This window comes from Nansenia antarctica, assembly GCF_963989245.1.
Source record: "Nansenia antarctica genome assembly, chromosome: 1".
In the NCBI taxonomy this organism is placed as follows: Eukaryota; Metazoa; Chordata; class Actinopteri; order Argentiniformes; family Microstomatidae; genus Nansenia; species Nansenia antarctica.
In genome coordinates this window covers 56,110,285-56,135,859 of record NC_137674.1, presented here as the reverse complement: position 1 = coordinate 56,135,859, position 25,575 = coordinate 56,110,285, and the positions used below count along the sequence as shown (strand labels likewise).

The 25,575-nt window shown below is 43.9% G+C and overlaps 1 protein-coding gene across 1 annotated transcript in view; it reads left to right on the top strand.

Moving 5' to 3' along the window:
* cdc42bpb (CDC42 binding protein kinase beta (DMPK-like)) overlaps positions 1-14,056 on the top strand; it is a 117,589-nt gene extending 103,533 nt beyond the window's left edge. Inside the window, exons 31-38 of the mRNA XM_080545671.1 lie at positions 2,707-3,061; positions 4,902-4,999; positions 6,804-6,888; positions 7,200-7,317; positions 7,728-7,845; positions 10,804-10,909; positions 11,452-11,519; positions 11,906-14,056. Of these exons, the coding sequence (XP_080401797.1) occupies positions 2,707-3,061; positions 4,902-4,999; positions 6,804-6,888; positions 7,200-7,317; positions 7,728-7,845; positions 10,804-10,909; positions 11,452-11,519; positions 11,906-12,034 (1,077 nt within the window). The 3' untranslated portion in view covers positions 12,035-14,056. The remainder of the gene's footprint in view (positions 1-2,706; positions 3,062-4,901; positions 5,000-6,803; positions 6,889-7,199; positions 7,318-7,727; positions 7,846-10,803; positions 10,910-11,451; positions 11,520-11,905) is intronic.
* Positions 14,057-25,575: the final 11,519 nt, after the last annotated feature.

Below are 25,575 nucleotides of genomic sequence, written 5' to 3'. Positions count from 1 at the left end.
GTAGCTATGCATGCACCACACAACGTGATAGGTACATACCGTGCAGTGTATCATTCATAACTGCTACACATACCATAATATCTTATTGTGTTGTGTATTATTATCATTGCCGACACAGGTCTAATCATAACTGAACATCTGATAATAAGGTGAAGGGCAGTGTTATTCATCTTTACTTTATTGGGTGAATACACTCAATATGAATGATTGTACAGTTGTCTATAGGCAAGAATGGGCTGAAACAAAAGTAGTTACAGTCTCGCTCAAATTGTAGCGAGATTAGGAGACTACTAATTGTAAATAGTAATCCACAATTATGGTTATTACTGGTGGCCTGAGGTGGTCCAGTGGTCTAGCACCGTAGTCTACAGTGATATACAAAAAAGACATTATATACAATATTATAAATATCCGTTTGTTATCTAATATTCGTTGATGAGTACAGGCATAATCAAGCGTAGGCTACTGCAATTACTTTGCTGCGGTAGCTATGCATGCACCACACAACGTGATAGGTACATACTGTGCAGTGTATCATTCATAACTGTACATAAGCTACACATATCATAACATCTTATCACTATTGCATGGAACTTGGGTAAACCCGCTGTGAAAAAAAAGCCTCAGCTCCAACAAATCTGAAGGGATTAGGAGACATACTGTACAGTTTATCATTTATATAACCGTCTGTACATATACATATCTTATGTATCCCTATTGCTATATATAGCCTATATATAAACACATTATGTTACATACTTATCAGTCTTATCCACTGTATCTAATTCAGCACTGAAGCCTGAAGTTTGAGCACAGTGTGTGTCCCCTTATACCTCTGCTGATATAAAAGAGAATAGCAGCCTTGGAGAAAAAGATGGCAGCCGAATACCAAGGCAAATACACAGACACACACAGAAATACTGCAAAATCGCTTTATACTAACTAGATTTTGAAAATGTAAAGATGCTGGGTGGTAGAACGCACATATCTAGGAAAAGTCATGAAAGGAGGGTCCTGACATTTGATCGAGTGCAAAGGTAGAATTTTTGTTTTTACTCACTGGTGCCCTATGACACCTCACGGCTTTCCTAGTGTTAATGGAGGAGGGTACCTACATGCAGAACCCAGTCAGACCCAGACCTTCTCAATGTACTGTTTAGGTTTAAAAGGGTAAATCGAACCTATGTTGCTGTGGCCATAATTTTCTGCATTTTTCACTGGAGTTCATTGGGCTCATTCACTGGAGTTTCACTGGGCTCTCCTACCACAGCTACGCAGACGACACTCAACTCTTCCTGTCCTTCCCCCCGTCTGATGTACACGTGGCAACCCGTATCTCAGCATGTCTCGCTGACATTTCAACTTGGATGGCTGACCACCATCTCAAGCTCAATCTTAACAAGACCGAGCTCCTCTTCATCCCCGGGAAAGCCTGCCCTCTCCAAGACTTCTCCATCACAGTGGAGAACTCTACTGTAACCCCCTCCCTGACAGCCAAGAACCTTGGAGTGATCCTGGATAACCGACTATCCTGTGCGGAGCAACGGCTCGCTCCTGCAGATTCTTCCTCTACAACATCAGAAGGATACGACCATTCCTTACCAGAGAGGCAGCGCAACTCTTGACCCAGGCACTGGTCATCTCCTGCCTGGATTACTGCAATGTACTCCTGGCTGGGCTCCCCGCTTCAGCCATTAGACCTCTGCAGCTCATCCAGAATGCTGCTGCCCGGCTGGTATTCAACCTCCCCAAATACTCGCATGTCACCCCTCTCCTTCGCACCCTGCACTGGCTCCCGATAGCAGCTCGCATCAGATTCAAGACCCTGGTGCTTGCATACCAGGCAGCTAAAGGGACAGCCCCTGCCTACCTGAAGGAAATGGTAACCCCCCAAACCCCTGCCCGCTCACTCCGCTCCTCCACCTCGGCTGGCCGACTGGCCCCACCTCCTCTACACAGCAGTCGGGCTGCCCGATCACGTCTCTTCACAACACTGGCTCCCCGCTGGTGGAATGAGCTCCCCACGGCTGTCAGAACGGCAGAGTCACTACCCATCTTCCGTCGTAGACTGAAGACCCATCTCTTCAGGTTCCAGCTTAACTGATCCTCCTGAGACATCTTCTGACCCTCACCACTACGTCTCCTAAAGACACCCGCTTTCCCCTCTACTGTGTCCCTAAGAAGTTCTATTGCCCCCCTTGTACTGTTTCTCAGTTTCTCCAGTAATATTTTTTTTTTAAAGTTTTAGTAGAAGGCGATAATAGGGAGAAGGTTTTTCCTTCTATCAGTGGCCCCGGGCCCGAGCTAGAGTACTCTTCCTGCAATGAATGGTGGACTGCTGATTCACATGCTTAGTATTCAAATGTATTGATTGTAAGTCGCTTTGCAATAAGGCGTCTGCTAAATGCCAAAAATGTAAATGTAAATGTAAAATTGTCTCACCTGCTGTCTTCGCCTCTCTCTCTCTCTCTCTCTCTCTCTCTCTCTCTCTCTCTCTCTCTCTCTCTCTCTCTCTCTCTCTCTCTCTCTCTCTCTCTCTCTCTCTCTCTCTCTCTCTCTCTCTCTCTCTCTCTCTCTCTCTCTCTCTCTCTCTCTCTCTCTCTCTCTCTCTCTCTCTCTCTCTCTCTCTCTCTCTCTCTCTCTCTCTCTCTCTCTCTCTCTCTCTCTCTCTCTCTCTCTCTCTCTCTCTGTCTCCCGGGTGCCCAGGTGCTGTGCTATGAGATCACCAGGGCCAAGCCCCACCACCGCAAGCTGTGGGAGGTGCAGGCGCCTGGCGTGGCCCAGTGGCTGGGCATGGTGCGGGAGCGCCTGTGTGTGGGCTACCCGTCAGGCTTCGCCCTGCTGGCCCTGCAGGGGGAGTCGTCCCCCGTCAGCCTGGTGAGCCCCGGGGACCCCTCCCTGGCCTTCCTGGCCCAGCAGCCCCTGGACGCCCTGCATGCCCTGGAGGTGGGGAACGCCGAGCTGCTGCTCTGCTTCAGCCAGCTGGGCATCTACGTAGACCCCCAGGGCCGCCGCTCCCGGGCCCAGGAGCTCATGTGGCCAGCCACGCCGCTCGCCTGCAGTACGTGGAATGTTTTGTGTCTGTGGTGGTGTTGTGTGTCTGGTGGTGTTGTGTCTGTGGTGGTGTTGTGTCTGTGGTGGTGTTGTGTGTCTGTGGTGGTGTTGTGTCTGTGGTGTTGTGTTGTGTCTGTGGTGGTGTTGTGTGTCTGGTGGTGTTGTGTCTGTGGTAGGGGTGTAACGGATCGCCCCCCACGGTTCGGCACGCATGTGTACCGCGGATCAATTGCAAAATGTAACCAAGTAATAATATTACTTAATATTACTTAATATCCCTTGTAAATCACAATGTAGAGTTGCCATGAAAAGATAGACGCGACAGTTGCATGCTTTGTTTTACTCTAAAGCGCAATGATAGGTTGATCGTGAAAAAGGAAATCCAGAACAACAAGGCTGCGTTCGTAAATTCCCTCTGGAATCTGATCAGCATTCATGGAACGCCTCATGTCCAATCAAATTACTTAGTCCCTTTATGACGTCAGACCCAGTGTGCTCTCCGGCGCTCTCAGAGCAAATTTACGAACGCGGCCCAAGTGTATCATGGCAAGTAGAGTACTCTCTAGTGCTGCTAATGTTGGCGACAGAGAAGAACTCAATGCCTCCCTCGTCATTTAAATCCCATGTATGGGAGCACTTTGGCTTCTCTGTCAATTATAACAATGACGGACAAAGTGTGGTCGATAAAAAAGTTACGGTGTTTAAGCGTTGTGCAACGAGAAAGTCGTACGAGCATGGCCACACATTTGCCGCGACATCACCCTGGTGTGTTGACGGGAGGCATGAAAAAGGCAGCGTGACAACTTCTGATAATGTAGCCATTTTTTTCATACCATGTTTAAAGTAAGGTTTCACTTTATTATTTAGTTAAACGTGGCATAAAACATGTTTATTTGTCTGCTTTAAAGAGCCCAGTGATTCACTGCTGCAACCAGGTGCCTCCTCCCTCTCTCCTACTGCATCATTTAAGTTGAATGTGTGTAGCCTAATGTTTGAGTGTAGAATATGTTATGTATATATATGTGTATATATATACGTGTGTGTGTGTGTATATATATATATATATATATATATATATATATATATATATATATATATATATACATGAACCGTTGGCTTGGCACATCACGAAAAAGGTAGCTCGACAACTTCTGATAATGTAGGCATTTTTTTCATACCATGTTCAAAATAAGGGTTCACTTTATTATTTAGTTAAAAGTGGCATAAAACATGTTTATTCGTCTGCTATAAAGAGCCCAGTGATTCACTGCTGCAACCAGGCGCCTCCCTCTCTCATATGGCATCATTTAAGTTGAATGTGTATTTCAGTATAATATGTAATGTTTGAGTGTAGAATGTGTTATTTATATATATATATGACCAGTTTTGACATCTTGAATGTTGTTGGTTTTTCACATAATAAAAGTGGTGTTTTTACAGAATAAAGTTTTTATAAAAATTAAAATGTTTTGTGTTGATCCGAAAATGTATCCGATCCGTGACTCAAAAACCGTGACACGATCCGATCCGTGAGTTAGGTGATCCGTTACACCCCTAATATTTTCACATGACCCAATAAGTGTTTGTGTGTGTGTGTGTGTGTGTCCTCACCATGTGTGTGTGCGTGTTCACCGTATGTGTGTGTGTGTGTGTCCTCACTGTGTGTGTGCGTGTGTCCTCACTGTGTGTGTGCGTGTGTCCTCACCGTGTGTGTGTCCTCACTGTGTGTGTGCGTGTGTCCTCACTGTGTGTGTGCGTGTGTCCTCACCGACTGTGTGTGTGTCCTCACTGTGTGTGTGTGTGTGTGTCCTCACCATGTGTGTGTGTTCTCTCCTGTGGTCCCTCAGGCTCCAACGCCTCCTACCTGACGGTCTACAGTGAGTACGGTGTCGATGTGTTTGATATCCACACAACAGAGTGGGTCCAGACCATTTCACTGAGGAAGGTAAGCGTGTGTGTGTGTGTGTGTGTGTGTGTGTGAGACCTGTTTATGGGTAATAAGAGTGCACATCAACTTATTTCCCCTCAACAGCTCGGGGGTGTTGATTGGTCCTACAAAAAACAATGTTTTGGTCAGTGGTGAGTCAGTCAATGGAGGTGAATCAGTGCAGGTGAGTCAGTGGAGGAGAATCAGTGGAGGTGAGTCAGTGGAGGAGAATCAGTGGAGGTGAGTCTGTGGAGGAGAATCAGTGGAGGAGAATCAGTGGAGGTGAGTCACTGAGTCAGTGGAGGTGAGTCTGTGGAGGAGAATCAGTGGAGGTGAGTCACTGAGTCAGTGGAGGTGAGTCTGTGGAGGAGAATCAGTGGAGGTGAGTCTGTGGAGGAGAATCAGTGGAGGTGAGTCTGTTGAGGAGAATCAGTGGAAGAGAGTCAGTGAGTCTGTGGAGGAGTGTCAGGACTGAGCTGAGCTAGCTGAGCCTGTTTTCGACACAAAGCCCATCTTAGAGGGAGGGGACAAGTGTATATTAGTGAAAGCATCCATTCATGCCAACATTGGTTGATACGCAATCTATCAACTAACAGGATTACCATGGGTTAATGGAACCTATTCTTGTTCTTACCTTTGTGCCACCATGTTAATTTCCTCGAAAAACATATTTTCCTTTTGTCTCCCTCAGAGCACTGTCTATTCTTCATCTTCCTCAAGATCCAACTTCTTCTCCTCATTCCACTCTTTATTCTTTTGATTTGCTCGAATACTCTCGTTGTCCCTTCTACATCACTTCCTCTCAGCAGCGTCATTTTCCTCATTGACTTTTGGTTCTGTTTTGACAATTGTGACAGTAGCTGGTGAAACCAAGTCGCCAACCAATCCAAAAATTATTTTTCAGAAAAATGTAAATAAATGTCAACGTTGTTGAAAATCAATGACACTCGCTAGTCAAGCCAAAACATCGCAGTACACTATTCTACACAAACTAGGTGGTAGGGGGGATTACTCACATTGCATTGCAATATTTTGGCTTGACTAGCGAGTGTGTCATTGATTTTCAACAATGTTGGAATTTATGTACATTTTTCTGAATAAAAGTCTAAACATTTGGTGGTTGCCCCCGGTTTAACCAGCTGCTGTCACAGTTGAACTGACGTCAATATCGCTTCTTTCAGTAATTTTCACTTCTTTCAGTCATTTTCGCTTCTTTCAGTCATTTTCGCTGTAGTTTTTCCTGATCGTGCTTCTTTTTCCATGTCTTCCCCGTGTGTTTTTCTCCTCTTTCTCCCTCGTCTTTTCCAGTTTGCATCTCCTCAACTTTTATATTAATAGCTTTCTCTCTCTCTTCCTCAATCTCTGGTCTCCCTTCTCTTCCAATCTTCTCTTCTTTTTTCTTCTCAATCTGTGTCAGGCTCTTTACTTGTAAGATCTGCTCAGGCTCTCTCTTTCTCCCCTCTTCTCTCATGTCATTTTCTATTTTTGCTTCCTTGTTCCTTTTTTTCTTCTACCCAGATCTCTCATTTCGCCTTTCCTTCTCTTCACCCCCTTATCTTCCTTTCATCTATTTGTCCAATTGAATCTGTGTCCATGTTTCCTCTCACTCTCTTCTCCAGCTCTTTTTCCTTTCCATTGAATCCATATTCATCTCTCCTTCCATTATCTCGTCATGCCACACTTCCTTCTTCCCCTCCATCCTTCCCTTTTGTCTGTCTTCTCTTCTCATCACTCATTCTCAGACACAGCTCCTCATCATGTCTCTCTCCTCAGATAACATCTCTGAACATCACAGCTCCTCATCATGTGTCTCTCTCCTCAGATACGACCTCTGAACATCGAGGGCAGTCTGAACTTGCTGGGCTCAGAGCAGCCTCGCCTCATCTACTTCAGCAACAACTCCGCAGGTAGAAATACAGCCTCCATACACTCCCTGTTACTGATGAACTAGCTTACTGACATATAGCCTCCATACACTCCCTGTTACTGAAGAACAAGATTACTGACAAACAATTCAATACACTCACTCATATACAAACAAACAACCCGTCTATATGTTCACTATTAAACTCACTAAAACAACTCAAAATACACCCACTTATAGTTTTACACCTAGAAATACTCAAATAAATACTCGGAAACTCACAAATCACTCCTGTTTTATATTTTCTGTCTGGTTGTCTGCCTCCTTGTCATGTCTCCCTCCCTCCCTCTGCAGAAGGTGACCTGGCCATCCCAGAGACATCTGACAACAGTAAGAAGCTGATGGTGAGGACCCGCAGCAAGAGGAAGTTCCTGTTCAAAGTCCCAGAGGAGGAGAGACTTCAGCAGAGGAGGTGATGTCACACTTCAGACCACTCCCTCTGTCTCCAACTACACCCACACACGTAGGAAACAATAGCATCACCGTGGTAACATTACAGGGAAAAGTGTCACACGGTGAGAGGATGAGATGTAGTCAACTTGTGCCAGCCATCTGAATAAACTCACTAAGTGGATTGCAGGTGGAGAACATTTAAAAAATATGGGCCATTTACAATTGAATATGGCCAGCACTGAAATAAGGACACACACATTATATTTTTAATGCATATGAGCAGTCATTACAGCACCATTTACATATTGAATTTGTCACTGTGAGTGAGTAAAGATTTGTGAGCCCAACCCTGACCTTGACCTTTTTTGACACCATGTTCACCACATTATGTTACACTCACCATGGTAACCATACGTGCTGCTTTCACAGGGAGATGCTGCGGGACCCTGAGCTGCGCTCCAAGATGATCTCCAACCCCATCAACTTCAACCACGTGGCCCACATGGGTCCAGGAGACGGCATGCAGGTCCTCATGGACCTCCCTCTGGTAATGCCTGCCCGCTGGAGCCCAAATGGCTGACACCCAGAAACTAACTGACCTCACAGGAGCCAAAATGGCTGACACCCAGAATCTAACTGACCTTGCAGGAGCCAAAATGGCTGCCCATGACAAACCTAATTGATTCAGGGTCCAGAATGGCTGTTCCCAGATAACCCAACTCATTGCAGGTTTTTAAATAATTTAACTGTGTGACAAACTGACATTTGCAGAAGCTAAAATTGCTCCGCTCCACTAGATAAAGCTGAGTCGTAAACAGCTGTTTTTATTCATATCATCACTTCACACAAGTCACCACTGGAGCCAAAATGGCGGCACCAAGCTTTCTCTGACTCAGTGGTTCCCTTTAGCACCCCCCACCCCCTCCCGAATAACACCATATCACACAGCAGCACTGCTCTCCTACCGCCCCCCCCCACCCGTCCTAATGTCCCCCACTCTTCCTTTCCAACTGCTTTATCCTTCCTGCCACCCCTTTTTTCGAGAATGACACCTTCCCCCTTCCCCCACACCTTCTTTCACCTTATCCCCCTCTTTTTTCCTCTGTGTCCTTTGCTCCCTCCCTCCCTCTCCCTCTCTCTCTCTCTCTCTCTTTTCCTTCTGTGGCCGGGCAGCAGAGTGAGAGCACCACCCCCTCCCCCTCATCCTCCCGCCAACACGCCCTGATCTCTCCTCCCAGCAACTTTGAGCACGTCTATCACATGAGCTCGGTGTCTGCCGGCCTCTACCTGCAGAAGGAGCCCTCCTCCTCCCAGTCCCAGCAGAGCCTGCCTCAGCTCTCCTCCTCCTCCTCCTCTCCCTCCACCTCCTCCCTGGGAAGGGTAGGCCTGATGCTCTCCCCCCCCCCACTCCTCTGCATCCTTTCTATCCTTTCTATCTCACCCACGGTGCCAACACGCTATGGAAGTCCCTACATCACATGTTTCAGGCAACAAAGCTGAAGACGGCTACTCCTTTTTGGCGACAGGCGGCAGGTTTACGATTGCTAGCAAGAGAGAGTTATTTAGTGACTCGTTATTGAGCTGGAACACTTAGTCAACCTTGAGGCCTGACAGGCTACAGTTCACTGTCCGTTCACCACCAGTCCCTCATCACTGTCGCTAGCGGCCGGTCCCTAAACATGACCAGGTGTCTCCAGTGATGTTCACACCATGTATGGACTTGTATAGCGTATTGAGCTACTTCTTTTCCTCCTTTCCCCCATTCCCTCCTTCCTCCTTTTCCAAGTTTGGGTTTTGTGCCGTTTCTTTTTCATTTGCTCGAGTGCAGTGAGAATTTTGACAGTTTAGAAAAAAAATCATGTCTATTTTATTTTTTTATTATTATTGGCTGCAGTGTGGTTGTGCTTTGTGTGACATCAACATATTTGTCATGAAAACCCAAGTGCTTTTACTGGCTTACCTCAGGGTTCAATGGAGAGAAGCGTTCTGAGACAAATCAACAGGGCTAGCCCCGCCCCCTGGGCTCCTCCACTAGGAGCACACTGCTCACTTCACAGTTAAGCTGCCCCCAAAAGTCACATGGCAGCTCTCTGTCCATATTCTCCCTCATTGAATTTTGGAAAACATACCCGCAAATGTTTGAGTTGTCTGAGCCTAAATATATACGTGCTGGGCAGTCACGTTGTTGTATCTTTCTATGTATGTATGTATGAGTGAGTGAGCGTCTGTATGTGTGACCGTGTCAACATGTGTGTGAGCATGTGAGAGCTTGTGTGTGTGTGTGTGTGTGCATGTGAGAGCGTGTGTGAGCATGTGTGTTTGTCGCTATGGATGTATGACCATGTATGACTACTGGTGTATCTGTCCACCTACCTGTGTCTCACTGTCCTGTGGGTCTGTCGCTCCATGACTGCTGGCCATACAGAGTGTCTCACTGTTGTGTATGTGTGTTTGTGTTTATATTTTTTTTATATTTTTTTAAAATCACAATAATAGGCTGTGATGATTAATCACAAGTTTAAAATACGAGTATTTACTTGTATTTGTGGGAGGTTGGAATAAAGAAACGTATGACAGGAAACTTTATTGTAACATCTCAGCTTAGTTTTGATGATTTCTGAATAAGATTAAATTAATATAGAATTAGAATTATAATATTTTAGCTGGTAACAGATAAATTAAGCTAGTCTGAAATTATCAGGAATTCAGGATGAATGTCAGTCTATTGTGTTCAAATCACTTCAAATCAGCTTGTCTATGCTAGTAACAGAGTAGCTTGTCTATGCTAGTAACAGAGTAGCTTGCTAGTAAAATAACAGTTTTTGTTTTTTTCATACAAAATAGTGGAGATATCCTTATTTCCAGTGAAGTAGCCGCCATCTTGTTGTGATATTTTTGTTTATCCCGCCCCTTCGTCACTTTGGTCCAAAGTCAGGAATGTAACCAACAACTGTCATCATTATTACAACCCAGTATACCCAGTCTGACTTGAAACCCCTCTACAGTGTTATCTGTGTTTGTTTTTGACGCATGTCAGTAGAACTTGGTAATAGGATTAATTGGAGTTATATCACGTTAAGGTTTCAAGATGAATTGCAAGCGTTAACGCGTTAACGCGTTAACATTGACAGCGCTAGTTTATGTGTGTCTCTCTTCATGACTGCTGTCCATACAGAGTGTGTGTGTGTGTGTGTGTGTGTGTGTGTGTGTGTGTGTGTGTGTGTGTGTGTTTTATGTCTCACTGTTGTGTGTGTGTGTGTGTTTTGTCTCACTGTTGTGTGTGTGTGTGTGTTTTGTCTCACTGTTGTGTGTGCGTGTGTGTGTGTGTTTTATGTCTCACTGTTGTGTGTGTGTGTTTTATGTCTCACTGATGTGTGTGTGTGTGTGTGTGTGTGTGTGTGTGTGTGTGTGTGTTATATGTCTCACTGTCGTGTTTGTGTTTATATGTCTCACTGTTGTGTGTTTGTGTTTATATGTGTGTGTGTGTGATTCTCTCTCCATACAGAGTGTGCATTCTTCTCAGGACGACTCTGCCAAGGACAAGCCCCGCCCCCTTTCCACTATCTCCCGGCAACAGAGAAGCAAGACCCACATCACTCGTACAGCCTCCGGTGAGCAGTCACTAGTGCACACACACACACATCAATGCTTGTGTACCACCTACACACACACACACATCAATGCTTGTGTACCACCTACACACACACACACACATAAATGCTTGTGTACCACCTACACGCACACACACATAAATGCTTGTGTACCACCTACACGCACACACACATAAATGCTTGTGTACCACCTACACGCACACACACATAAATGCTTGTGTACCACCTACACGCACACACACATAAATGCTTGTGTACCACCTACACGCACACACACATAAATGCTTGTGTACCACCTACACGCACACACACATAAATGCTTGTGTACCACCTACACGCACACACACATAAATGCAGACATGTTGTAGTTTTAACACTGGTTTAACTGTAGTTGTCACACATTTTATCACATTATTTCTCTGTCTCATACAAGAACACATCCAGCCAACAAACGAGTGTTTGTTTAAGCCCAAATGTTCTCCCACTCAGCCACATGCTGTGTACACAGTGTTAATGCTATCCTCGTGTTCTTTGTTGAGGAGGTCCAGATTTTGGAGGAGCAGGGTCATCACGGAACATCTCCGACCCAGACCAGGACTATGAAAGAGAGGTAAAACATTTTAATTTTTTTAAAAGACACACACACGCTTAGTTCATTGAATCACTCACACACCTTCACTCAGACACCTACACTCAACTCTACACCTATTTGTCTGTTCTCGTCTCGACACTCATGGCGACAGGCGTCCTATCCAGGAAAAGATACTTTTTCTTCTTTTTCCGTACCCCACTCTCCATCCCTTTCATTCCCCTGCTCTTTATCCCTCAACTCTCCATCATCACTCCATCTCCTTTTTTTAAAGTTAATTTCAAACATGTTATTGGCATAACTGTTGAGCACATATACAGCAAGTCTAAACAAAATCATATTATTAATGATGATCTCTCTCTCTCGCTCTCTCTCTTTCTATCTCTCTCTCTGTCTCTCTCCTCCAGCCTGACTCGGACTCCACTAAGCACTCCACCCCCTCCAACAGCTCCAACCCCAGCAGCCCTCCCAGCCCCAACTCCCCCCACCGCAGCCAGCTGACCCTGGACGGGCTGGAGCACACCCTGGATGGCTGAGGAGACCCCCTCCTCACACATACACTCACACACCCTGGACAGCCGAGGAGACCACCCCCCCACCTCCTCCTTCCACCCCTCCTCACACATACACTCACACAAATACATGTGCATATACGTGCGCTTAATCACTCACTTGCACCTACATTCTATGACTAGAACTCGTATCACTGCAAAGTGCCAAGAACAGATTTTGTGTGTGTGTCCCATTTCACCCCTATTCCCCATTTTGAGTTTCAAAATCATGTTCGGTTCTTTTTGACCTCCTCCTCACATTGTTCAGGGAGTGTGTCACTTGGTAGACGGCACTACTAGCATTCCTGTACTGACAACTGCCCCCCCCCCACCTCAACTGGTCCATGGTGGAAGAACCACCACCCCCCCCCACCCAGAATCCCCCCTCCACCGTACCTCCTGATGGACGACAATGTGGCATTTCAAGCCCCCAACCCTTCTTCTCCCTCCTCCCTCTGGATGCTTGTGAACCTGTGCGCTTGGCTTTTTGAGTTAGAAAGAGGAGAGAAAAGGAGAGAGAGAGCGGGGGAGCCCTGACTGACATGTCCAGAGGGCTGGGACTGGAGGAGCTGCCAAGTGAAGACTGCTGCCCCCTGCTGGGGGGTGCGTGAGCCGCTTTAGCTGACAGGGTAAAGACAAGCAGCCAGTGTGTTTGAAGCGCAGTAGTTTTGTTCTTGTTTTGTTTTTCTTAATTTTTCAGGCCATTAATTTTTTTCCTATGAGTTTTTAAGAGTTAATTACTTTAGTTTAAGTTACCGATACATAGAGCTGCAATGAGCTGAATTTAAATCCAGGATCACTGTCGACGAAAAAACCCATTAATAATGAACTATCCTGATCATAGGTATACGTTTGTGTTTCTAAAAAGAAAAAGAAGAAAAAAAGACGAGAAGGAAATTACTTTTGTTGTTGTTTTTAAAGCGTATAGTATTTGGATGGAGATGTTTTTCAACTTTGGGGAACACAAATGGAACAGAGAAAGGGGTGAACTTTCTTCAAGGACCATGAACCCACCCACCCACTCTCTAGCCCCTCTGGCCTGGTTGTAGCCCCTAACCTGCTGTTCCAGGACCACTCACCATCATCTCTGACACTAGCTCCCTGGGATGATCTGCCATTCAACAGACTGCAAGGGGTTAAAAGCCAAACCATTGGCATCTTGTCCTGCAATCACTCTACATCTTCCAGCCTTTGTAACATTCAATGTTTTTAACATAGATCTTTGCCAGAAAACGCATAGTTGGTGAAATAATGAAATCACCACCAGACATGAAAAGATAAAAAAAAATATCAAGAGACTGAGACTTAATTTCTTGATATGCGTTTTAACTTTTAAGTACAAAAAGGACCACGTTACTCATAGGATTTTTAAGAGTCCTTCACAAGCTGCTGCTGCTGCTGCTTTTCGTGTGCAACATAAAAATAAAAAAAATAGGTATGCGTGAAGACCTGCTCAATATAGAAACCCCCTGGACAAACCTCTTGTATTTTTTAACCGTTCAATCATGAAAGTGAGAAGCATTTAGCGGGGTGCGTGGTCATAGCACCGTACCACCACAAGGGGGTGTGTGAATAGTTTATCTTCCTCCAGTGTGAGACGTTTCATTGTACAGAAGCGTGACATAAAGGCATGTGTGGCATATCCAGTTAATCACTCTTGTGTGCCTTCAGTGCCATTTTTTAGTTTTTTGTTTTACACCACATCAGCTCAATTACTGAAGTGATTTTAACTCTGCAGTCTAATGGTGACAGAGGGGGTTTTCAGAAACACTGTATTAAACTTGCACATTGTTTTAGTCCAAGGAAATCCTCTTGATTTTGTGTCAGTGATCTTTGTCGTTCCTCTTACCCCTTCCTCCCCGGATGTCTGTTTCAGCTCTCTGAAGATGGGACTTTTCTCCTCAAAACACTACTGCTTTTTTTTTCTTCTCTTAAACAAAATCACCAGTTTAAATCTTTGTAATTATTGAATTGTTAGCAACAAAAATTTGAACAGACAATAAAAGAGTATCTGTTGTGCTTCTGGTGTCTCTCCGTTTGTGCTGTTTGACAAGTCTTGCTCTGGTTTTGTCACTTTTACTTCAATAACAGTTAAGGCTTTCCAGGTATAAAAACATCTGACAAATGTTGACTTTTGACTGAGGGAGTACAAAACAAGTGACCATAATGTACACTTGCACCACAATACAAGAGACCATAATGTACACTCGCACCACAATACAAGAGACCATGCGGTACACTCGCACCACAATACAAGGGACCCAAAGGTACGCTCGCACCACAATACAAGGGACCATTCGGTATGCTTGCACCACAATACAAGGGACCATTCGGTACACTCACACCACAATACAAGAGACCATGTGGTACACTCACACCACAAGACAAGAGACCATGCGGTACACTCACACCACAATACATGAGACCATGCGGTACACTTGCACCACAATACAAGAGACCATGCGTTACACTTGCACCACAATACAAGAGACCATGCGGTACACTCACACCACAATACAAGAGACCATGCGGTACACTTGCACCACAATACAAGAGACCATGCGGTACACTCGCACCACAATACAAGAGACCATGCGGTACACTCGCACCACAATACAAGAGACCATGCGGTACTTTTGCTCTAGAAATGGTCCTTGCGTTCAACAACCCTGTTGGAGTATGAGGGAGATCTCAGAGGAGTCTGAATAAACAGCAGCATGTGTGGGTTGTGTGAAGGCCTTGGGCTGTAAGGAAAGTTTTGTAATGGAAGTGGTGTGCCGGTTTGCATTCGTCCACTAGGTGGGGGTGTGAGCTTACATGTCATTTTGATTTATAAGACAGGACAAACTGTTCACAGCAGCACCCAGGCTGTGTTCCCTCCACTCATTTGGGACACTGCAAAAATAATGATCGGTTTGGTTCTTTATTTTTCAACTGTCAACTGTAGCCATGAAAACACAGTTGAGTTGACTTGTCTAGGAAAAGGGAAACTGCCAAATAGATGGACCCATGTGTAGCCAATGGGAGCTGAGGTGTCACTGGCCAGTAGCAGATTGTTCTCATATTGCGCCAGTTATGAAATATTCAGAAGGCGGTGGTAAACAGGCCAATTGCATTAGCCTTGAATACAATTCAGCATATTTTGAGGTTTGTTGTATCTGCAGGGCGAGGGGTAAAGCAAATGTGTGGAAATGGTATGCTGTCAGATGTGCTGACTAATTGGCAGCTTATATAGAACAAAACCTGTTGTTATATTCTTCTGGTGGCTACGAGCACAGACATCCAGTTCTGTTGTGCTGTCACAGAGCTACCAGGGTGCAGGACCCTTCCTTTACCTCAGACAAGCAGGGCTGTGTCTTGTCTTGTGTCTGTCTGATTTGTACCCCTCCCAATCTGGATTCTCTTTCTTCCTCCCTTCCTTCCCTCCGCCATGCCGGGCTCCCCGCTGAGTCCCCCCCTGAGGAGAGCAGCGAGGGGCCGCCCCAGCCACTCACTGAACCTGGGGGGGGCAGAAGACGGAGCGCTGTGTGAGTGAGAGAGGGGAGCCATTTCAAACACTATGCCTACTCCTAATTAGCTGAGTGTGTGTGTGTGTGTGCTCGTGTGTTAGAGAGAGAGCTTTCCAGGTGGCTGACAGCAGCACATACTCTACCTCCATACCACACAGTTTTACATTCTACATTCTCGGGGGTGTGTGGATGTATTGGCATGTGGCTATTAAATTGGATCATCCTTCATGCTCTCCTGGCCTCCCCCATCTCCTTCACATGGGAGCTTAATGCTGAGTTGACAGCGATCAGACAAGAAGGTGACTGTCGAGTATGCCTTGCACAAAATGGAGGAATTTTATTATAATAATAATTATAAATGTATTATAGTATAGTATTGAATTTCACTGTGAGTGAAACCTACTTTCACAAATTAATGAATACATTTTTAATTAGTTGTATTACAATTAATACAACTGAACCTAAACCCTGAACCCTGAACCTAAATCCTGACCAAAGGTGAATGTAAAGTGTTTGACAAACAGGGAGGCTTCCGCTCTTCCCTCCAGGGTGTACAGTCACACAGGAAGTGTGAGGGAGGCTTCCAGATGCTGTCTTACTGCGTTAATTAACAGACAGCTGTGGCTTCCTTCTCCAGAGGGGGTTCCTCTGTTCAAAGCCGTCACAGAAACGGTTTCATCTGCAGGATCCTGAAGAACAGAAGGCATAATAGAGATCGCATCCCTGTGGTGACTAGGGTATTCTGTGTTCAGCTTTACGTTTGGATATGTACTTTTGTTAGTTACCTTACTGTAATAGCACTAATGCATGGTCATGCGTACAGAGGCATCTCCTTTGAATCTAATAATTGGACTCATTATATGTGCATCTCCAAAAAGTTGAATATTGTGGAAAAGTTTGTAATTTAATTCAAAAAGTGAAACTTTCATATCTTTTTTTTATTCATTACACATGAAGTGAAATATTTCAAGCCTTTTTTGTTTGAATGTTGATGATTATGGCTTACAGCTCATGAAAATCAAAAATCCAGTATCTCAAAATATTATGAATGAATGAATGGATGAATGGTCTTTGTCATTAATACAGTACAGGTACCATACAACGAAATTTAGGAGGGGGGGCTCCCCTGTTGCTAGGAAAAAAATACTAAAAACAAGAAGGGAAAAGAGCTGGTATACATAAATAAAGGCTATATACACTATCCACTATACTATACTACTATACTATACAAATAAAACACTGAGCTGTACTCTATGCTATGCTATAAATATCCTAACATTTCCTATCTCTGAACCTTATGTACACAAGGGTTGTCATATTGCACATAGTATTATTGCACATTCATTTAAAGTGTCGCAGTTTGCAGGTTTGAAATGTTCACAGTTGTATTTCAATATTGCACTTATGATTACAATCTAGTAGCTGCCATCAAATTGTCTAGATTGTCCAGGGCCTAGAACCTAGGTCTTTGCTGTGTTCAGGGCCTGAATGGCCCTAGGGTAGAAGCTGAGCTTCAGTCTATTTGTCCTTGCGGACATGGTCCTGAACCGCCTGCCTGAGGGCAGCCGAACAAAGTGTTCGTTCCCAGGGTGGGATGGGTCCCTGGAGATCTTGGAGGCCTTCCTGAGGCAGCATGTGTTGTACAGCTCTTCCAGAGAGGGGAGGGGGGCGCAGATGATCTTCTGGGCCGATCTCACGACTCTCTGTAGCGCTTTCCTCTCTGCGGCTGTGCAGCTGGAGAACCACACGCAGATGCAGTAGGTGAGGATGCTCTCCACTGTGCAGCGGTAGAAGGTCACAAGCAGCTCCTGTTTGAGGTGGTATTTCCTGAGGACTCTCAGGAAGTAGAGCCGCTGTTGTGCCTTCTTGATGATGGCTGCTGTGTTGGTCCTCCAGGACAGGTCATCCTGTATGTGCACCCCCAGGAATCGGAGAGTTGAGACTCTCTCCACGCTCCCTCTATCAACGAGCAGGGGCTGGACCTCAGATTTTTTCCTCCTGAAGTCCACAATGATTTCCTGGGTCTTTGACTGGTTCAGCAGCAGGTTGTTAACCTTGCACAGCTTGCCCAGCTGCTCCACCTCATCCCTGTACGCCGCCTCGTCCCCCCCCGAGACCAATAATTTAAAAGATTTTTAAAAAGTATAATACAGAAATGTCGACCTTCTGAAAAGTATGTTCATTTATGCACTCAATATTTGGTCAGGGCTCCTTTTGCACAAATTACTGCATCAATGCGGCGTGGCATACAGGCAATCAACCTGTGGCAAATGTTGCATTTCATTGCAACCAGTTCAGTGTGAAGTTTCCACAGTTGGTGATGATTTGGGGTGCCATGTCATCTGCTGGTGTTGATCCACCGTGTTTTATCAAGTCCATAGTCAACACAGCCGTCTACCAGGGGCCTCATTTATAGAAAGTACTGTAGTGTGATTGCCTAGGGAAGCTCACCCTAATTAGTAATTGGCTGCACCTGTAGCCTTGCCTGCGAACTCAGAGCCGGGAGACAGGCAAGGAGAACGGGTGCGCTGCGGTCTGGGTGTCTCACACCCACGTTACAGGACTCACACTCATCCTGGGGGGTGGCGTGTTCGTGTACCAGTTAGGGGCCCTGGCACAGAAGAGTTTGATTGATTGAAAACTTTATTAGAAGATTTGCAGAAGTAGGTACATGAAAGTACATATTACATACAAGGTCAACTAAAAGGATAAAAACCCAAGAAAGCCACTGGCTTATTTCAATTGGGGTCCTTGATTCTCAATTCATCGTTACATGTAAGACAGACAAAAAAAACTAGTACTATCTACAAGATAATACAGACAAATAACTATTACTATCTACAAGATAAACATACATCCATCATGGGAAGAACAATACAACAAAACATAAGGTATGTACAGCGGGTAGGACAGGTGGGGACATACACCACAGGTGGGGGCGGGGGACAAAACACAAAATATGTACAGTGGGTAGTTCGGGTCTTTTAATCTGATTTTTGATTTAGAGGGTCCAGTTACGGATTGCAGCCTCCTGTAAATGTTTTTTGAGAGTGGTTTTGAAGGTGGGCAGTGTTTTGCACTCCTTTAAGATTATAGGAAGGGCGTTCCACATTTTTACTGCATAGTTTGCAAACGAGTTTAACCCCTTGTTTGTGGTGCAACGCGGTTGAACGTGGTTCGTGGAGCTTCCTCTGGTGTTGTATGTGTGGACGTTGTTCACTTTTTGGAAGTATGTTGACAGGTACTTGGGTGTCTTTGTGGTGTAGCGTATCTTGAAGACCAGGCCCAGTGCAAGCTGCTGCACTCTGTCAACTACTCGTAGCCAATCAAGGCTCAAAAAATGAGCAGCGGTTAGATGTGTCCTAGGGTTGAGGCCTAGCAGAAGCCTAACCAGTTTATTTTGGGCTGTCTGGAGTCTTGTTTTATGGGCCTTTGTGGTTCTATAGTACCATGATGTTACGGCATAGTCGAAGTGACATTGAATGAGAGCTCCTGATAGGGTCCTCAGTGTGTTTTTACTGACAAGTGAGGATATCCTGTACAAGAATCTAGTTCTATGGTTCACTTTTTTGATTACTTTTGCTGCCATTTTATCTCCGGAAAGATTTGCCTCTAAGATGGAGCCCAGGTATGTAATATCCTCTTTTCTTGTGATATTAATGTTACCCACTTTTATTTTAAAATTTTCAGCCTTTCTGAGTTTAGATGGGGATCCGTATAGGATGGGTTCAGTTTTACCTAGGTGTATTGATAGTTTATTGTCAGCTAGCCAGATGCAGATTCTACTCAGTTCAGTGCTTAGCGCTTTTTCCACCTGCAATATGTCCCTGTCAGAGACCAGCAGAGCCGAGTCATCCGCGAACAGGAACAAATTGCAATCACATGCTGATGACATGTCATTCACATATATTAGGAACAGTAAAGGTCCCAATATGCTTCCTTGTGGAACGCCGCAGGTCACTGGGAGGGGGGGGGACAGTGTTCCGTTCACACTAACCACCTGTTCCCTCCCCTCTAAGTAGGATTGCATCCAGCTCACCGATGTTCTATCGAACCCAATTGCTTTCAGTTTATCTAACAATATGTGGTGATCTACTGTGTCGAAGGCCTTCTGGAGGTCCAGCATGACCATGCCGCAGTACTTGCCCGAGTCCACCTCATGGTTGATGTGGTCGTTCAAATAGAGAAGGCATGTGTCAGTGGAATGGGATGTTCTGAATCCTGATTGAAATTCATACATCAGATTTTTTTCGGTAAGGTACCTATCAACCTGTTCATAAACTATTTTTTCCATAAGTTTCGAGATGGAATTAAGAATAGAAACAGGTCGGTAGTTGCCTGGGTCTAATTTGCTTCCTTTTTTATACAGTGGGGTTACCCTTGCTATTTTAAAGTCAAGGGGGACGTGTCCCTGTTTGATGGAGAGGTTTATTATGTGGGTGATGATTGGGGTAATGGAGGCAGCTGAGTCTTTTAGAAATCTGGCTGGAATATTGTCATGGCCCGTGGCCTTTTCTGAGTGTAGAGCGCCCAGCTTTTTAAACACCTCATCGTTTGACACCATGGAGAGTTTAAAATCATCTTTGCGTACACCCAGTTTATTGTAGAACGCACGGATGTGCTCTACACCATAACGCCCTGAGTGGGGTGGTAGATTGTTAACTAATTTAGTGGCTATGGTTGTAAAGAAAGTGTTTAAGCACTTAGCCACATCCAGCTTGTCTGTAAGGAGAGAATCTCCAGATTTTATGCTGATGTTTGTAGACCTGGTTTTGAGTTTTTGACTGCAACCTAGTTGGCTATTAAGTAGCTTCCAAAGGTCACGTGGTTTGTTTAAGTTTTCTTCGATTTTGTTATCGAGGTATTCTTTCTTAGCAGATTTGGTCATGGTAATTACCTGATTGCATAGTTTGTTGCATTGTTTTTTAATTTTCTCAAAGTGGGTTTTGTGATCTTCGTTTAAGTGTTTCACTAATTTTGATTTGCATTTTTGAACTTCAGAGCATTTTAGGTCTCTGACTTTCATAGCATTTAGAATGTCCGAATTCATCCATGGTTCCGATCGGGCTTTAACCCTGGTGGTTCTCATGGGGGCTATACTGTCAATAATATTTAGGAATTTGGTTTTGAAACCTAGCCATGCCTTTTCAACCTGTAGGCCTCACTAGAATAGGATTTAAGGGATCTAGTGGTTACAGTTTTATGACCGCCAGCCTTGGGTTTATGTTTTTTACGAGTGCAAAAGATCATGTAATGATCACTTAGCCCACATACAATAACCCCACTCTTGGAGATTTTGGACTCATCCGATGTTAGAATGAGATCTATGGTGGTTTGAGTAGAAATACACACCCTAGTGGGTTTGGTAATTTGTTGACGGAGACCGTGTAATTCAGAAAACCTAGTGAAGGATCTGAAAACGGATGCTTCATTTCTGAGCATGTCCGTGTTCAGAGCCAGCTAGACAGGGGAGTTTAGGGGTTTTTCAAGTTAGTTAGGGACGTGGGCTGATCAGGAGTGTGGCCCAGCTGTGTTTGGCCAGCCGCCGCACTCTCAACGTGTTCCTGCTCCGCCGAGGGTCTTCCCCTAGACAAAGACTCACCCGCTACAGTCACTTCGGACGGTCGCAGTTAACTGCTCCGACCCCGGGGGGGGTCTTGGAAAACCGGCAAGTTATTTGCCATTTTAATCTGTTTACCTATCTTTGTTGTCTTTGTCTAGGCCTATGAATTGTTAATATTATAAATAAGTGTTATACTAGTATTTTAATTACAGCGGGTTGTCGGCTAGGACCGACAAGGGGGGGTAGACTAGGGTTTGGGCACAAGCCAAGTGATTAGCCTATCGATGTGTGTGATCACTGGGTCCTGTGCTGACCACCTTATTCATAGCTTTCATGTGACGTCACAGCATAGTGGAAACGCCCACCTGACGGGCAAAAGGCACTTTTTGCGGGCAAAACCCACGGGCAAAACCCACTTTTTGCGGGTTAATAACTTTGATTTCCCGTGGGTTAGGAAAATAATTCCAACGTGTCCGGATAGAGTAGAAGACAGGGAATCCAACACTATTTGAATGGAGTCGATCCTCCACTCCTATCACCGTGGACACAGCAAGGAGCGAATTCCCGGATATAAATATTCCCTCGCCTCGCTGACAGCGGGAGTTGGGAGTTTCGTCCAGCAGCCGGTGAACGCCCGGTTGATCGAGTTTCATATTAAAAGTATATCTTCTCGGGGTGTCAGCGCGGTGGTTAAGGGCTCAAAATTACCGTATACTGATGGTGAATTTAGCAATAATAGTCTTATGTGTACCACCTCCATAACCGGTGTTATTCACGGGAAAAGCCGGTCAAGGAGGCACCCTTTGCAGGTCAATAACTTTGATTCTCCGGGGGTTAGGAAAATAATTCCAACGTGTCCGGATAGAGTAGAAGACAGGGAATCCAACACTATTTGAATGGTGTCAATCCTCCACTCCTATCACCGTCGTGTATCTTGATAGTTCTTCATGAGTGAGGTGGTCTAAATAGTATGCAGCCATGTTGAGCGATGTTGCTATGATACTTTTTGCCCGTCAGGTTGGTGGTTGCTAGGGAAGAAACCACGTGACTGAAAGCTATGAATAGGCTACGATCGTTTCCACGGTCAAATTGACTCACGTTGAAATTGTATAAATCACTACGTTGACGTGGTTTTCTGCGTACGACACGGGTAAGATCAAAATTTGATCCAAAGTACTTTCTATAAATAAGGCCCCTGGGCTTCCATAACACCTCAGCAGTGCCACAGGCTGAATGCCTTCATGCCACAACGCATTGATGCAATTTGTGCAAAAGGGACCCCGAGAATTGAGTGCATAAATGAACATACTTTTCATAAGGTCAATTTCTGTATTATAAATCCTGTAATCCTCTTATGTAATATTCAAATATTTTGAGATACTGGATTTTTGATTTTCATGAGCTATCAGCTGTAATCATCAACATTAAAACAAAAAAGGCTTGAAATATTTCACTTTATGTGTAATGAATGTAGAAAATATGAAAGTTTCACTTTTTGAATGAAATTCAAACTTCACACTGGACTTCAATCAACTTGGATTCTATGCCTCTCCACTCTTCCTCCAGACTCGGGGAGCTTGATTTCCAAATTAAACGCAACATTTGCCACAGGTTGATTGCCTCCATGCCACGCCACATTGATGCAGTAATTTGTGCAAAAGGAGCCCCAACCAAGTATTGAGTGCATAAATGAACATACTTTTCAGAAGGTCGACATTTCTGTATTATACTATATTTTGAGATACTGGATTTTTGATTTTCATGAGCTGTAAGCCATAATCATCAACATTCAAACAAAAAAGGCTTGAAATATTTCACTTTGTTTAATGAATGTAGAAAATATGAAAGTTTCACTTTTTGAATGAAATTCAAACTTCACACTGGACTTCAATCAACTTGGATTCTATGCCTCTCCACTCTTCCTCCAGACTCTGGGAGCTTGATTTCCAAATTAAACGCAACATTTGCCACAGGTTGATTGCCTCCATGCCACGCCACATTGATGCAGTAATTTGTGCAAAAGGAGCCCCAACCAAGTATTGAGTGCATAAATGAACATACTTTTCAGAAGGTCGACATTTCTGTATTATACTATATTTTGAGATACTGGATTTTTGATTTTCATGAGCTGTAAACCATAATCATCAACATTCAAACAAAAAAGGCTTGAAATATTTCACTTTGTGTAATGAATCTAAAATATATAAAAGTTTCACTTTTTGAATTAAATTATAAAAAATAAAAAAATAAAATAAAAGAATCTTGAGATGCACCTGTATAGATGGACTCATTCAGTGACAAAATACTTTGAACCGAAATTAGTTCACTCTCTCACTCACTCACTGTAATCTAAAATGACTTCTTCACCTCAACCCCCCCTCCTTCTTGCTTCCTCCAAGACTAAAAGGAAAAAACAACCCTGAGGTTATTTCCACTGAACAACCACTAGGGGGAGTCCCTACACATAGTCTCCTTCTGACACTGTCAAATCTTTCTGGTTGTTTTTCCTTCTTTTGTGTTGGCCCTATTAAAATATTTATCATCAGAAAACTCAATTGCCATATTGCTTTTCTATATTTCCTGATTTAAAACGGATTAATACTGCAAACTGCGACACTTTAAATGAATGTGCAATAACACTATGTGCAATATGACAACCCTAGGGTACATAAGGTTGCAGAGAATAGGAAATGTTAGAATAGGTATAGCATAGCATAGAGTACAGCACAGTGTTTTATTTGTACAGTATAGTATAGTGGATAGTGTACATAGCCTTTATTTATGTAAACCAGCTCATTTCCCTTCTTGTTTTTGTTTTGTTTTTTTTCTTTCCTAGCACCAGGGGAGCCCCCCCTCCCAAATGTCGTTGTTTGGTACCTGTACTATATCAATGACAATAAAGACCATTCATAATACCATGTCATGTCAAAATATGCAATTATAATAAATATAACAATTATAATAATATGTCAAAGATGAGAAATCATGAGACATTGTTTTACTTTCTCAATTTTAATCAGACTTACTGACCTGCTACAATAGTATTGCATAGAATATAAATGTGTCAAAATACCTTGCTTTATATACAGAACACAGTTTGTGGTTGGAGCAAAAATACTGAACCAGACAGCAATAAAATAAATTAAATAGATCATTGATTCAAAAAGTGAGTGTCATCCCAGTGTGGTTCAGGGCTAGGTATGGTTGTGTACTTTTGAAACATTTGATTAAAAATGGGTGATAATATAGATCAACAAACAGAGGGTCTCATTTTACAAGATAAGGTAGACTAATTATTTACTCTTGCTGCAGAGTTTATATTGCACTTGGGACATTTTGAAGTATTTTCAGTAGATTGTGTTAAAATGCCTTTAAGAAATGGTCACAGAAGTGATCAAATTTAAAATAAGTATGAGGAACACTTGTGACAGTTCTAAGTGGCATTACTGTGGTGTTGTTGTTGAGGGAACTAAACCAGCATTTGCAACTATTGACATCAGATGCAACCCATAGTCTACATGGTGTGATATAATGCAAGAGGGACATTTTATTAAAATTGGGAGATCCTATAGTCCATGATCTTATCTGCTAAATCTGTAAATTATGGTTAATATCTGGAGATATTTTGTTGTCCACAGAAACTGGTATTATTCTGAACATGTTAGCGATGTTTCAGTACTGCTCATTTCAGATGTTGGTTGACAACAAAGCCAAGTTGCTCCAGGCTGAAACCTGTGTCAGAAAGCTGCCATTTGGCCTGCCTGGTCCATGTGGGAAGGCCCAGTTACATACAGAAAATATTTCATTCATGATGAACAATCTCTTCATAATCCACAAACAAATATTTACAGATGTGTTTTTACATTATTATTAGGAGTAAATTGGGGTGGAAAATTCTGCTACAAAAACCCCAGACCATTGTCGCATAAATAAATGCAATATATTATTTCAACCTCGTCATCCAAAATAAACAAACAGAATCACACAGGAAATGTATAAATACAAATATGTACAACAAAACAAAATGTTACAAAGTTGAAAGATGAAATCCAGCCCAACGGATGCACAGTTGTCAACAGTTGGAACAGAAGCCCAGTGGAGAATGTTGATGGTGTGATAAATAAGTGTCCTTGGTGTGTTTAGTGGGGATGTTACGGGGAGGGTGGGCTGGCATGGCCCTGGTCGACATCACTCCTAAGGGTGGGGTTTGTGTGCTGGGGAGTTGGAGGTTTAGTAAGACATGATTCATAATGAAGAGGATGAATCTGGGGGGAGAAATTTCAGCTGAAGTAGATGCGGACAACAACAGTTGTCTGTTTGTGCAAAACATCGGTTCTAAACAGGGAAGAGACACACACCACAGTGAAGGAACGAGCGGTGAGGAGCTGTTTACCTTTGTTATTCACTTTCATACTGTCTGACTGACGGTTGTGACTCCTCCCTCTGCTTTCTCA